This window comes from Copidosoma floridanum, unplaced genomic scaffold (assembly GCF_036245765.1).
Source record: "Copidosoma floridanum isolate Cflo_tuat_1 unplaced genomic scaffold, Cflo_Japanese_pri ptg000004l, whole genome shotgun sequence".
NCBI lineage: Eukaryota > Metazoa > Arthropoda > Insecta > Hymenoptera > Encyrtidae > Copidosoma > Copidosoma floridanum.
Genome location: NW_028321881.1, coordinates 5543569 through 5559857, shown reverse-complemented (window position 1 = coordinate 5559857; position 16289 = coordinate 5543569). Strand labels below are relative to the sequence as shown.

The window sequence follows — 16289 nt, the reverse complement described above, 5'->3', positions numbered from 1 at the left end:
AGGACTCATTAATAAAATCTTGTAAAAAAAAGGATATCTTGACTGCTTCTTCACTTGCCTTGAAGCTTTAGATTGATTAACAAATCGTTCTTATTATATTGTAGTCAGACTTTTTTCAAGAGCTTAGAAGTATAAGAAGATAGTTAATGATTGCAAAACATCTCAAGAGAAGATTTTTGTGCGTGTGTTTGTCTGTGTGTGTTGGTGGGTTTGTATGCAAAAAAAAAGGGAGCATGTGTACGCCCGTGTGTGTGTGTTCAAATAGAACAATAATTTCATTACTATAAAAATTTTTACGTTAAGAATTTTTAGTATGAATTCTTACTACCCGTATTAAAATATTTATTGTTTTTATTTTTACAGCAACTAGGTTCCGAAATATTTAAATATGAAGTACTGCTTGATTATCAAGTGAACCATTACATAACATCTGATGGACTTAAACCATTCGCCAAAGCTCCAGACAGTCAAAGAGCAGTCGTCTCATGGAAAGAACTTATCTACAAAAGTTAATTAATGTTTAAGGTTAACATAGTGCAGGAAACATAATTGATACTTTATTAAAACTAGTCACAGTGTACCATGCATGGAATTACTATAAAATTTCTGTGATAATGTATTCAAATTTACAACTAACTATATCATTTGAAACGACATTTCTCATTTTACTTTCAAAAAATCAGTTTTGTTTTGATTAGGAAGCTTCGCATTGCACTTCATCGGTACTACTGTTTCTTAAAAAAATATCATAGATTATGAAGCCCACAAGTACTAGTTTATGTTTATAAACTATAAAATACATGATTTTTTATTGAATAAATAAAATTGAAAGCCATTATATTTTAAATTATAATTGTAGTTTATTTATCATTATTATTGCCCAGAGTAACTAATTAAAAAATATACGTAAATTCTAAGCAATGAGAGAAATATTTTATATTACTCTAGATAGATTTCTCCGTAACTAAGCTTCGAGCATATAAAATTTGTAAAAAACTATTAATCGCAATACAAAGTATATATCTACATATACGTTCAAGTTTCAGAACAAGATATTACCTACGGCTTCTTCTCCTGAACTATTAGTGAACAGACATACTTTGTGCGTGTGGCCTTAAACTGCAATTTTCAGCTCAAATTTTTTCAAAATAATCTATTGTTTACCGTGGTCTTACACGTCTCTTACAGGCCTTAATAGTTATTGAAATTAGTATGCATAGCAATAAATTTGCCTACCTGACTCCCTTATGAAGGACAGGGCAATGAATAAATGTTTTTAGATTACATCGTTTATTTTGTATGTAAAATTGTCACAAGTTGACGCTCACTCACATTTGTCGTTATATTAGTTATCTAAAAAAAACCATACCACTGCTATGTATTATGAAGCGTGCTTAAAATCATTACCCCAATGAGCCACTCCTCAACCTGTAAGATCATATATATATTAACCGAGTCAAGGGTGTAATACTTGGTGCTTCGTGCCTCACACGTTACCTTAACTAGCATCAAAGATGATGTCAGAAGTTAAATGCTGACGCCACTCATTGGTGTCACCAATTTCGCTTCGACTACGCTTCTTAGAATCGTGTCACGGTCATCACCGCTTGCGGGGCCAAGGGGATCTCATCCGCTCGTTACAGTCGATGAGCTCTCGGTGAATAAACTAACAGCAGCTCTCAAATTGCGGATCAGCATACCTATTGTTCTAATTTTTAAGTTTTACTCAGGAGGTGGTAAGCCATCACAAATAAAATTTCATATGATGATTAGAAAGTTTATGTAAATAGTCCAATCATACATGTTCACAACTTTTTTCTCATGCTACAACGAGTTCTAATTTTTCCGAGCAATATTATTTGAAATCTTATTGTTTTAAAAATTTTCGTACTTATTACAAGATGTAAGTAACATACGATTAGATAAACAGTAAATATTTTCATCAAAAATATTAAAGAAAAAAAACATTTTATTTTTAGTTTAAAGAAACTCTAAAGAATTTTACATTTCTTTGTTCTATTTTTGATAATGACCATAAAAACTTTATAATCATAGAGCAAGCATTGATTTTTTTTTAAAAAGTTTGCCCACCGCTACCACAAGTACCCAGCAGAAATAGGAGGTGCGCTATGTTACTGCTGAATACGACTAGTGAATGAAGAAAAATAGAGAATTTTAATAGGGACAGAAACACCTTTGAAGATAAAGTCCGGCAACAAGTTATAAGAATTTTAAAGAACCAGCTGTTACTATTCAGATTGTCCATCGAGCCCCTCAATGAACAAATGCTACAGGGTACAAATAATTTAAGTAAAATACGCAGCACAAACACTCAAGATTTTCTCATCGACAACATGCAGCTTAGAAGAACACACAGAAAACGTGGTGACCTGGGGTGGGTACTTCAGCTGGTGGGAGAGGGGAGAAGAATGCCTAGTACCACAACAGGAGATTCTAGTAAAAGGAAAAATAACCATTCAGGGGGACGAAGAGAGAACGTGGGAAAATATTGAATGGGGTAGTTGAATGAGAAATGAGGTAGGTCCAAAGCCCCATTGACGATCCACTAGCAAAGAAGGACACAAAAACAGTAGTTTCACCCGGATATGCTCCAACAAGATTTACAAGACGCCCCTAGAGGAGAGAACAGACAAAGTCCAAGTCTTTGATTACCGTAAGTAAATCTCTAAAATATCAATGAATCCAGGCATTACAGGGATATTGCCTACACTTCAGAGAAAATGCGATAACATCCTCCCAAACATGCATTAGACACCTCAAGAAGATACACTTCAGGTTACGAGAGAAATGACTAGATGCATAGGCAACCAAATTTTTACCAAGTGGATTACATGGATAACCAATTAAATAGGCAACGGGGCAGTACAGATTTTAGGGGGGAATTACAAACAGTCGATATTTTTACAAATGGGGAAGAGAGTTCCGCAACACTAGTCGAGATGATCTGGAGGAATTCATAGCAAAGCTGCGTGAGTGTACGCTAACCTATGAGTTAACATTAGAAGATGTATTACTGACTTTTCCCAGCAGTACTAGACGCGGAAATAAACCACTGGTTCCGTAGGGAGAAATTTTTGTGAAGGTTAATTTGGAAAATGGTGGATACTTTTAGATTACAATTTGGGATTGGAGAATTGGTGGGAAGGCTAGTGAGAGAGATCGATAGGCACATGCAAGGGCCAAGCGAGGACGTGACAGCCTACTTGTCGAAAATTCGACACATGCACCATGGAACAGCAGGTCAATAGAGCATATCGAAACCTGCACCCTAGTTATCGAGGCTAAATAAATTGAGCCCACATTAGAAATTTTACAGATTTTTTAGAACTACGTAAAGAAGTGGAATTAATTAAAAGTCAGGATAAGAACTATCGACTCCCTCCCAAACCCAGAGAATCCTTTTTTCCTTTTACAGCGTATTAGCCTTGCTGACGAGTAACAGTTAGAAAAGTATCAGCGGTAAAAATTGAATAGAAACAACGTCAGGCACCAATCAAACAGCAACCACGTCGATATGCCCCTAAGGTGTTACCAATAAGCATATGACGAAATGGAGAGGCTCAAACAGGAAAACATCATTGAGGAGTCAGAAAGTGCGTGGTGCAGCTGCCCATTACTAGCCCCAAAAGCAAATGAAAAATTTGAAACTTGCATTGACTACAGAAAGTTAAATGAGGTCACCAAAAAAAATGCCTACCCAATGCACCTGGTAGATGATATCCTTGATAAACTTCGCTAGGAAAAAGTAATTTCAAAGATAGACCTTAGCGAAGCCTATCACTAGATACTGTTGGAAGATGACAGCAAGGAGCTGACAGCGTTCACGGTGCCATGTCGAAGTCTCTATCAGGATATACGGATACCTTATGGCCTCACATATATGCGCCTGTTACCTTTCAAGCAACCATGCATAAAATTGTTTAACCAAAATGGGAGCCCTATGTCTATACGTATATTAACAATATTATAATAGTAACAGAAAACTCCCAAGAACATAAGAAATGGCTTGGGATTGTCTTAAATGCTTTTAAGGAACCCAACATAGTTATAAATTGTGAAAAATTGGAGTTTGGATGTACTGAGGTCTAGTATCTGGGATACGAGGTCAATAAATATGGATTACGCGTCAACCCAGATAAGCTCAAACCAATCGTCGAATATCCAGCTCCAACCAACCTAAAACAACTGAAGTGATTTATTGTTATGGTTGGTTGGTACGCTCGTTTCATTAAAGGATTAGCTGACCTTAAAACACCCCTAACGAAGCTGATGTCTAAGAATGTCAAATGTAAGTGGATCCTTGATCAGGAAAAGTCATTTGAGAAGTTAAAGCAAGCCTTGACTGAAGGTCTGGTTCTTTCAAGGCCCAACTTTTCAAAACCGTTCCTGTTGCCAACTGATGTTAGTGATTATGCAGTTGCAGGGGTGTTTACTCAGGAAATAGACAGAGAAGAACATCCCATCTGTTATGTTAGCAGAACCTTAAGTAAAACCGAGCGAAATTATACTGTAATGAAAAAAAAATATCTAACAGTACTTTAGTCAGGAGACGGCCTTAGAGGTTATTTGCAGAGGGAAAGTTTTACAATGATCAATAACCACAGTAGCCTTTTATGGTTAAACAAACCGAACGATCCAGTAGGTAGGCTAGCCCGTTGGAGAACTGCGTTGCAGGCATATGATGTAAAATTCATTCACAGAAAAGGGAAGTTGCATCAAGTTCTAGACGCATTGTCACGGGCATACTAAGGTCACATAGCAGCATTGGAAAAGGTCGTCTCGACGACCCCTACAGAAAATGTTTGGTATAAAAGGTGTATGAAGTCAGTAAAATGGACTCCCCACAAATTCCCTAACTATAAGATCCCTGCAGAAAAATTGTGGTACCATAAATCGAATACCTTAATAGACTCTGTACTGACAGATCTCGATGCATGGAAAATTGTCCTTCCAAAAGAACAACGATTTAAAGCACTACAGGAAGCTCCAAGAGCAAATTTAGGAGTTGACAAGACTTGTTCGCGTTTAATTATGTACCACTAGTGGCCAGGATGCTACCATGACATCGCAGGATATGTCAAAGCGTGCCAGGAGTGCCAGAGGAATAAGGTTTTGCCGCAAGCTCCAGCAGGTTTGATGAAGAAAAGGAACATTGAACAGCCGTGGATGGTGGTAATCGCTGACATACTCGGGCCAAAGCAACCTTTCAAGACTGAAGCAACCTACAAGCAAAAGCAGGTACCAGAAGAGAAGGGTGCAGCTCCAGAGTTTCCGGATCTTGAGGCCACGGGAGAACGACAGACCGAGGAGTTCAATCTCCAGGTTACTCTCCCGTACCTCGTGGAGTTGAAGGTGACGTGATCAATTGATATCCCACGCCTGGCAGCAGGTAACACGCGGAGAACTCCTCTGATTCCAAGGGAGGAGATCTCACCACTGAAACCAGTCCCAGATTCAGTCTGCTGGGAATGCAGACGAGCGGGATATCGATACACGCACTGTTATTGGCCCCAGACGTGGAGGTTCTGCCATCGATGTGGCCTCAGAAATACCACCGTAGTGCAGTATCTGAACTGTCAAGACAATGGGCAGGAAAAACGGTGTGAGTTTTTGGCCGAACAGGCAAACCGTTACTTTTACCACCCCCAATAACTTTTGTTTATCCTCTCATTTTTTTCTTTTTTTTTTTTTTTCAGTTTTCTTACTTTTCTCTTGCCTCCCTAATGTTTTTTTAAAAATATCAATTATAAGTTATGTGACTAATGCTTGTCGGTGAATTAGAAATTTATACGTCCAATGTTAAACAAGCGAATGTTGATACATCTAAATCGTTTTATCAAGAGGTGCCTATGCATAAATGGCGGCACTTTTAATACAAGCCCTGTATATCCTCCATACATGCCCATTTTCTCAATATCCTATATATTTAAGACTCATAATATCAAACCACATTAATTCTTCTTTAAGAAAATTTTGGTAAGAAATAAATAAGAATGAGAAAAATATTCTCCCCAGGTGCGGATCGAACACACTATCTCCTATTTGCTAGACAGTTGCTCTACCACTTGAGCTACCAAGGAGCTGTGCATTCACTCGCACCGTAAGTTTAAATAGGTTTCTCATTCTTGAACTACCGAAGAGCTGTGCATTTACTCGCACTGTAAGTTCACAGCTCTGAAAATTAAAAAAGTGGTAGAGCAGCTGTCTAGTAAATAAGAGGTTATGTGTTCGATCCGCACCTGGGGAGGATGTTTTTCTCATTCTTATTTATTTCTTACCAAAATTTTCTTAAAGAAGAATTAATGTGGTTCACGCACTACGCAAGCAATTACACCTTATATACTTCCACCAAAGTACACTTCTGTCAAGTTTTCTGGTTTCTGGCGTCAAGTCCTACATCCGCAAGATAATTCGAACTGGACAAGGTGCATGTAGGGTTTGTAAAGGTGGATTTGTGATGTGGCTAATCAAAAGTACACACGAGCACGTTTCAGAACCCTTGACATCAACGATAAATGGCGAGAGTCTCGTAGCTTGCTCTATCTCTCTCTCTCTCCTGTGTCTGGCTTGCTATAGTGTACGAAATCCCTATGTGAAGCCAGCGGGCCACAGCGTTAAGAGTAGCTACATAGCTTGGCCTAACTTTTCTCCGGTTCTTCCTACCGGTATGCCAGAGGATACAGTGCTCCTGCGTGGCATACAGTGCTCCTGCGCGGAGAAACACTTGAGTTCGTTGCGAGGTTAGCACTAGAGCAGCGTGGCGCAGCTTCAAAAGACTCTCACCTGCCAAGTTACTGTGACATAGTGAAGCTGAGACCCAGTGCCACACACACACACACGAGCCAGCCCTCATACGGTCACTCAGATTCTCCGGTGCCCTCAATGCTCGTAACACTGCTGGAGGCATCAATGAGCACTCCACCAGAGCCAATCCTGGTATGTGATAGTACATAGTGTTGGTGCTGTGAGTATAAGTGCATAAAAGTGGTTGTCCCAATTATGCTACGCAAGCCACTATAGAGTCAGTCCGAGTCCCCTATTATAATGACAGCATAAAAGTAAAACACCAAGTATAGCGTATCAATACAGCACGTTACGACACATAACCGATCGCCTTAGTGGTGTGTAGGGTCAAAGTTGTAATTAAAGTAGCTGTTATTGATGCAGATACATAAACATTTATTATTTATACATAGTCTTGTGTTTGAATTCATTTTGCATTTTTTTGTATTTTTCATTGTAGCACTGAGTGTAGCTGTAACAGGATAGTGTCTCAGTGTGTGTAGTATTAGGGAATACTTCCCGATACATAAAAAAAGGCTATTTAAATCTGCTAGCTATAAAATACTACCTAATGCTGCATCCTGCACTGCACCTTACATATAATAACCCGATTTACTCCCGAATAACATAACGATAAAAAGTTGCTTCGTAAAAAAAAGTAATAATCATACACGTTAGCCGTAATCCCTGGCTATCACATTACAACTTTTAATGAACGATACAAATTATTAGGTTTATTAAAATTTTTTTACGATAAGTGTCATAATTTCTTATTCATTTAATAATGTGTCCAGCTTCATTTAAGGAGCAATGCACGCATACATTGCTGACACTAGTCTCAAACTACGAGCATATCATTAGAATACATACATGTAGGTGTTGCAGAAGTTGTATGTGTAGTATGCTTACACTTTAGAATAGTCAGTGTGGTGAGTTTTACGTGGCGTGTGCTTGTGAAAGACTTTTATTATGAAGTACGAAATGCAACGTTTAATATTATGAGATTTCTATTTAACAGTAAAAAAACAAGTTGTGTTTCATTCAAAATATCAACAGAGTTTGTTTATGACCAATAGTCTGGGATTATAATTTGGTGCTAAAGGAACTCAAGGGTAGTGAATGCTTATACGATGAAGCCAACGCAAATAAAGTAATAGAAAAACACTTATTAATAGTTTGATTTGGTGCCACTATTAGAGCTTAGTTAGACATAAAAAAAACAGACAACATCTTTTTAAATCATACGGTACAGACCGAATGGGTCTTCTGTTATGGGATTGGAAGACGCTAAAAAAGTTTGTTGCCTAAGAAATTGTATTTTTAAACAAATTTTGAGCTAAGAACCTGGTAATAAGATAATTAAGCTACGAGAAACAAATTATTCACTACCTCAGGAAATTAAACCATACAACCATATGCACCGTAAGTCACCCCAATTGACAGCAAATAATATGAGTTTATCTGATGAAGAATTTCATGCCACCAACAAGGTGAGAGAATCCACAACATTTAATTAGTGAGTCAGTGCTTGGCCACCAAAGTTTACTGCTATTCTGTTTTAAAGAACGATATTTTAAATAACCCATTATGATTTATCAAAAGTAGTGCAATTACAGTTTGCATGATGATACTCGGTAATAAGGTGTGGTTTTAATAAATGTTCAAGTATGAAATGACTAAACAATTTTAAGCAATTTATAATTACAATGGTAAGAACACTGTAAAGTAAAGCATTGGTGCAACGTGCTTTGAGGCTGGCTGTTGAAAGACTGTTCATTTTTATACAATCTTCCAATTGTTTTAAAACAATTTCCTACGCTAAAAAATCTTTAATGTCGCACTCACACCAGTTACATCACTCACACATACTTATTCTAAGTCACTTTTAAAATATAAATCTAAAAAGTTATGAAAGAACATCCCATAGTATCGCTTTATCTTAAATAAGGTAGTATTTTATGCCAATAGATGTAGCATAATTCATCCTATCACCTTATGAACAAATGAAGAAGTTTTTAAGAACAAAAATGATAAGAATGTAAATATCTATCTGTAGAACCTTATACGAAGAATCTTATGACAAAAAAGGTAACAACTTTTTTAGAATTCAAAAAAAATTTCGCACACAGTAATTTGTTAAGAAACTAAAACTAAATATAAAAATTAAATAAACATTTCCTTATATGTAGAAAAGCTACTTAAAAAAGTTCTTAAGGGTTAAAATTAACGCGCCCAACAAAACCCAATAAAGACCTTGAATTTTGAACATTTCCCCGGGTTGGTATGTCTGAGTATAATGACAGAAAGACAGACTAAGTAGAAGATAACGAAAAATTAAACTTATTAACAGTTACAAACAAAAATAACAATTATGTTAGTCACTTTAATTCTACAAATTTCCCAGGTAGAGGCGAGGGCATTTTCTTTAACGGGCAGCACACCAAGTATGTGATTTGTTTTTAGTGTTATATCTAACTACATAATAAAAAAATAATAATAGAAAAATGTAATCAAGGAGGCCCATATTATTATCACCTTTTGATGAACTTATAAGAATACGTAGATTTAAAAGATTTAAAGACCACTGTCCTTTTACAAATAACGAAGCTTGCTAACTATTAACATCAAACTCTTCGGCCAGTAGAACTAGTGCAAGCTTGACCACTGGTCGAGTGAGAGTAGAGGTAGTGGTACGGACTTCGACAACTCTAACAGATTCATTTGATCCTGCGAATACCTGAGTCACCCGGCCTAAAGGCCAATGAGAGGGTGGAGTATTCTCTTGGAGAATTAGTACTAAATCATTGACTTGAACTGCTCTTTGTTTGAAAATCCACTTTTGTCGACCTTGTAATGGACACAAGATACTCGTTAGCCCATTTTTTCCAAAAATGTTGGAGACAGGATGAATTGAATTTCCATCGTCGTAACGGGTTAAATTCATCTCTTTTTCACTGAGGTTTGGGGGTTAGGAAGGCAGGTTTGTAGCTCAGGAAGTGGGCAGGCGTGAGTACCTCTAAATCAAAAGGGTCATTTAATTGTGGATCTAGATAGAGGCGAGTAGAACTAGTATAGAGGCGTGATTAAATTCTCGCCCCTATTTTGCATAAGAGAGTGGAAAATTCTACGAAGGTGAGCACCTGGTCGCCGATAACTCGTTTTAACAACCGTTTAGCTAATTTAACAGCGGCTTCCCACAAACCACCGGAATAGGGCACAGAAGGTGGGTTGAAATGTCAATTGGTTTCAGCTTCCAGCAATTTATTGCTGAGGTTGTATGACCTTAAAAACTGGCAGAGCGTCTCCTTTAATTCGGAAGATGCACCTACAAAATTGGTACCCCTATCACTGTTTAAGTGCGAGTAGTACCCTCGCTTGGATGTAAGCCGACTGAAAGCAGCAAGAAAGGCCTCAGAAGAGTAGTCTTCCGCCACTTTCAAGTGTACTGCTCAAGTGACCATACAAATAAAAACACAAATATACCCTTTTTGAGTTCCCTTTCCTCTCGATTTGGTCAATCGGATAGCGTAGGGACCCGCGTAGTCCACACCCATTTTAGTAAACGCTGGACACTCCAGTATTCTGGATGATGGTAAATCTCCCATCATTGGAATTTGTACATGCGGTTTGGCATTATACCGAATACAAGGGATACATTTGGAGATATTATTACGAACTACTTGACGCCCTTACACAATCCAGTAGGCTTGGCGAATAGATGTCAAAGTAAGAAGAGTGCCACCATGTAAAACTAAGTTATGATAATAATCAATTATCAAGTCGGTCAGATAATCTTTGGGAGCAAGAATTAAAGGGTGCTTAGTTTGGCTAGGGATCCAAGCCTTTCCAAGTCTTCCCCCTACTCTAATCACTCCATCGACAAGAATAGAATTCAGCTTGGCGATGCTGCTGTTTCTGTTTGATGGAACCTGCTCAGATTCAGATAAAGACGAGTTTTTTAATAGTATATGGTATTTGTGCGGAAATCGGAACATCTGATGAACACGAACCCAAACTAGTCGAGCATTGTCCAGTTCTGATAATGTCAAACAATGGCTATCTGACCTTAAGGTATTGGATGAATCCAGAAAAGACAACTCTTGTGACGTTAAAATTTCAACGTCATTACGTTTAGCAGACTTTATTTAATTTGAAGTACGTTGGCATTTAAAAATTAACCTAAACATAAACCTTCGACAGTAACTTGTAACCTTGAGTAATTTATGACAACTACTATAAGCTGAGTAAGTGTCTGGTAACTTATCTTGGCATTCTAATGCATTTACAGAAAGCGTCTCATTCAGAACAGTGTCTTTACCTTCAGGAGAATTTTTAGGTGAAATGTAGGAAAAAACGATTTCACGATCCCTCAAAAAATTAGGCCCTTCAAACCAAAGTTTCTGACCAATAAGTTGCTTGGGCAGAACCCCGAGAGAGGCGAGATCTGCCGGATTCTCTTTAGTTTTGACATGATGCCAATAGGCTGTAGGTGTCAAGGTTTAAGTTTCAGAACACCTATTAGCAACGAAGGTAGGCCACTTAGATGGAATTGACTTTATCCAACAAAAAGTGTCCATAGAGTCCATAGAGTCGGTATGTAGGTAAATAGCCGAAGCCTGAACCTTTGTAGTTGAGACATGATGATTCACTAGCTTCTAAAGTTAGTGAGCACCACACAGCTTGAGACGAGGAATGCTGAGCGCCTTAAGTGGTGCCACCTTGGTTTTAGATATTTCTAATGAAGTAAAAACCATGTCTGTTGTAAGTGTACGAAGATAGAGAACCGCAGCATAAGCTCGTTTAGAAGCATCAGCAAAGCCGTGGATTTCTATTATCGGATCAACGGGTTGGAAATGATTCCAACGCGGAAATCTTATGTGATCCAAGATTTCGGCTTCATTAATCCACTTACTCCATTCCTTCAAAAGATTAGAAGGAAGTTTCTCATCTCATAGTACCTTCAGCAACCATAATTCTTGTTGTAACATTTTAGCTTTAATAATTACTGGAGAAATCCAGCCAAGCGGGTCAAAAAATTTGGCTAACTGAGAAAGCACACTGCGTTTAGTCCAAATTGGATGAAAAGATGGTAAGTTGACCTTAAAACTGAAACTATTGAGATCGGAGTTCCAGTTAAGATCCAAAACTGATGTGACCTCATAGTCATCTTGCAGTTTAAGCGGATTGGAAGAATGGAATTCTTCAGGGATCTCAGCTAATATCTCTTTGGTATCAGAATAAAGACTTTTTTTTCGTCCAAAAAAAAATTTGTAGAAATAATTTAAATGTGATTATAAAATAAGAAATATTGGATATTTTGTTACTTTCTATCATCTCAGACGTCCTTATACTTAGTCTTGTTGACTTACCGTCAGAAAATCCTTATCTTTCTGTTATAATTATCTGTTGCATTGATTCTTTCATTTTTTTTCATCAGTCATACTTAAATTTCCTTTAGAGAACCAAATTAACTTTAAAAGTTGAACCTAATTCGTCATGAAGTAACCACAGTCTAGATCACCATCTAGCAACATTTTTCAAAATATCACGAGTATTTCATTGTGAAATAAGAATTGCAAAAAATTTAAGACATAAATTTTTTCTTTTTTTTTTAATAATCGTGCTGTACAAGACTCTTTTCTAAAAGCAGCCCGTTTGAGGATGTAGAATTCTTATGGTACACACGCACCCGTGCACAAGACTGTAAAATGCACATTGTGCGAGTAAATCCGAATATAAATTCGTGAAAGATACTTTTTGTGTAGTGATAGACAAATTCATTGTGTAAAACATTCAAATGTTGGGATGAAATACCAAACTTTTCAAATGTTGTAGTCTTTTTTTTAACAAATATCGTATGACGTAGAACAAGCTCCAGGAGTCTTACGCGACGGGCACGCACGTATGCGCTAGTGTAACACATACTGTGTGAATCTCCATAAACCACATTTAGTTATTTTTATAAACTGCAAAATCGGCATGTTTTTTTTTCATTAAATACATTGTTGAATTTAAAAAACGTAAGAATAGTTTATCGTGGATACCATACCATTTAGACAATCAATGGAAAAACTACTCTTTGAAAGGCTTGTATACAGTATTTTTTTCTGTTTCTTTCATACCAATTGTTGTGGAGGGCTGTACCCAAATGCATTCAATTTGCTTAAAAACCTGTTTTGTTACATTCTGCGATTGTTTAAGAATCGCACATGTGTACGTTATGTGGTTAAGAGTCGATTCATCGTTAACCATCATTATTAATGAATAGACTTGTACAAAATTTGTTTTTTTTAAAGCATTGTTAGAAACAACAATTATAAATGCGCTCACACGTTGACTTTTCATTAACATAAGAAAAGAGTTGTAGAAGCAGTAAAACAAATCATTGACAATATGGAAACGCTGCCCAAATATTTAATCCGATAGTAATAAAAAGTCTCCATTTTCATCCGTATTAATTGTTTTTATCATATTTTTTATAAAAGTCCTTATTATGGTACTTAGACGTAAGTCAAATTGCAGATTTAAAGATAAATTAAGAATAAAATACGTCAATGCAGCTACAATACCTGGAAATAAAATTATGAAAAGTAAACAGAGTATGCAAATTATTTTAAATAAATAATATAATTGCTACTTTGGTAAATTCATTATGAATGAACAAGAACTGTCGATGAGCAGAATCAACAAGACTAAATACAAAGACGTCTGAGATGATAGTAAGTAACAAAATAACCAATATTTCTTATTTTATAATCACATTTAAATTATTTCTACAAATTTTTTTTTGGACAAAAAAAAAGGGTTTATTCTTATACTTATAAGAAAAACATCACTGACACTATAAGCAGCGGTAATACTGGTATATTTTACAAAGTTAAATGTTATTGCTACTTTTATTGATTTTTGTATAAACGTTTTTATAGATTTTTCTTTTCCGTCTGGAAAAAAAGCGTCTACTCCTTATTTTTCAGTCTAAGGTTGTTGGAAGTTACCGCAGCCTTAATTAAAAAGGAATAGAGATGCCTGGATGCTTATGAAGAGCACCACTAAATGTCAATGTGTATACCCGGCTAAAAATGTGTATGAGTGTTTTGCATAGACAGCTCATTGTTTACAGTAAATGCAATGACTGCATTAGTGTCACAAATAGCTGGTAAAGGTTTAATCAAACATTCTTTTATTTATCACTTAAACCAGTGCATAATTTTATGGAGCCTATGCTTATGTTATCAGAAGACAAACACGTACACGTTTATTGCATAAATATTTGAATTTGACGAGATGCGATTACATACAAACGCAAAACAAAGTAGCCAATGGTTGAGTTAGATGTGCAAGGGCCAGAGTACCAAAAACAAGATGTAATCACAATGAAATTCATGATTTTTAACTTTTTTTTGCCACTCTTGGAACAGCTCTTGTATAATATTCTTCATTAAATTTTGATCACCGTCATCCACCCTTCTATGATAGTATATGTCTTGTCATAGGTACATGAGGAAACGTAAGTATCATACTCCGATAAATGTTTTACACAAGTCAACATCGTTCTAAGCCCATTATTAATTTAATCGGTATAGAGGGATCAACATTGTATATTGTGTAGTGAAAATTTTTGGATTGTCAAACTATCTAGATACTTTAATTAATAATCGTTTTTATCCAATAATGTAGTAGAAGAAAGTATAACTATTTTAAAAATAAATCCTTCGACAACAATCCTAAACCATGACTTTATACAGGTAATGCTCTCTATGACTTTTGATACTTAACAAAAAAGAATAAAAGTGGTGTTGATTAGCACCTGACTAAGTATCTTACCTATGAAACGTTTATATGGCATTGACGTATCACTTAAAAAAAAATTTTACATTTTATAAATTTGACAATGCATTCAATGAAAAAAAAGACAGATTTCGAAGTTTAGTAAAATAGTTAAATATGTTACATGGAAATTTACACAGTCTGTGTTGCATAGGTTTAAGCGTGCTTGTTTGTAACTTGAGACTCCTGGAGCTTGTTCTACATCATACGATATAGGTTAAGAAAAAACTATGACTTTTGCTTATTTTCTAGTTTATTTAAATAATTGAATACTTTACACGATAAGTTTGTCCATCCCTATGCAAAAAGTGCCTTTTATGACTTTTTATCTGGGTACACTTGTACAGTGTGCATTACACACAGTCGTGTGAGCATCTGCGTATGTTACTTAAGATTCTTAGAATCTTTGCCAAACTGTTTCAGTAAAAGAATTTTGTATGACTTGATTGTTATTAAAAGAAGGAAGAGATTTTTGCAATTTTTGCAATTTATATCTCACCATAGAGTACTCGTTATATGGTGTTATAAGAATCCTTGTTACATTGCGTTAAGAAGTATAGCTAGATGGTGATCTAGACTGTGAATACTTCATAAGAAATGATTATCGACTTTAAATGTTAATTTAGTTTCTTAAAAAAAAACAGCTTTTGTACGAATTCATTCATCGATCTTGGTTTTTAATTAGGACTCGACTTATTTTGACATATTGTACGAATGTACGATCTATAAACATCGGCAATACATAAAACTACCTTGTCAATAATGCATGTAGTTCAAGAATATAGTTACGTAGTTTTTCAAAAAAAGGTTGTCATGATTTTATAAAGGCATAACACAGATGAATTTTATAACAGACCATTATGCAAAAAGGGACAGCTTTTTGCTGGATTACTATTAGTTCTAATAACATATTACTTGGCATTATAACTACATAATTAACCAATCGTCAAGAAAAATGCATATAAGATGCCCTCCCCTATTGTGTTTACAGGTTTAAAATGAAATTGAAAAAAACAGGTACATTGAGATATTTAAATCAACCATGGACCTATGAAGATACATCCATACTAGTTTTGTTACGTATACCTAATTAAGTATATTTATAAAATTTTTACAAATAAGCAGGATATAAGCACGTTTGTATTATAAGGTTATCTACCTGCGTATCTATTGAAGCTTGGATAACTCTGTTCCATTGCTTTATTTTAACTTTTAGTTAGATTACGTTGCATTACATAGAACTGTTGAACTATTGTTTTTTATTTTTATTTAACGTTCTGGCTATGAAATAAGTATATATTTGTGATATAGCAAGTTTGTTACAACAATTTTAGCTCTGTAACGTCAGCACTAAGGAAAATCAACACCTGGCCTCGGCTGGTCAGCTTTACTTTTTCCAGTCGTATGTAAGATAATTAATCTTTACTGCCAGACGCAGTAGTTTCTTGAATTATCGATCCAATAAGATGGATTTAAAAAATTGCACAGTGTTAATAAAACTTAAGATTTAATGGCAAAGTAGACGCAATATCGTTTAAAAAACTTTTTATGTTATTTACCAAACAAATTGGTCACTAAATAACAATATTTAAGACAAGATTCTTAGTAGTTGGATCATAGTTGTTTATTTCATGATGTATGGCCGTTAAAATTCAATT

The 16289-nt window shown here is 35.7% G+C and overlaps 1 protein-coding gene across 1 annotated transcript in view; it reads left to right on the top strand.

Moving 5' to 3' along the window:
* Nucleotides 1-673, top strand: part of e (nonribosomal peptide synthetase ebony) — a 913052-nt gene extending 912379 nt beyond the window's left edge. Inside the window, exon 11 of the mRNA XM_089595875.1 lies at nt 364-673. Within this exon, the coding sequence (XP_089452001.1) occupies nt 364-513 (150 nt within the window). The 3' untranslated portion in view covers nt 514-673. The remainder of the gene's footprint in view (nt 1-363) is intronic.
* Nucleotides 674-16289: the final 15616 nt, after the last annotated feature.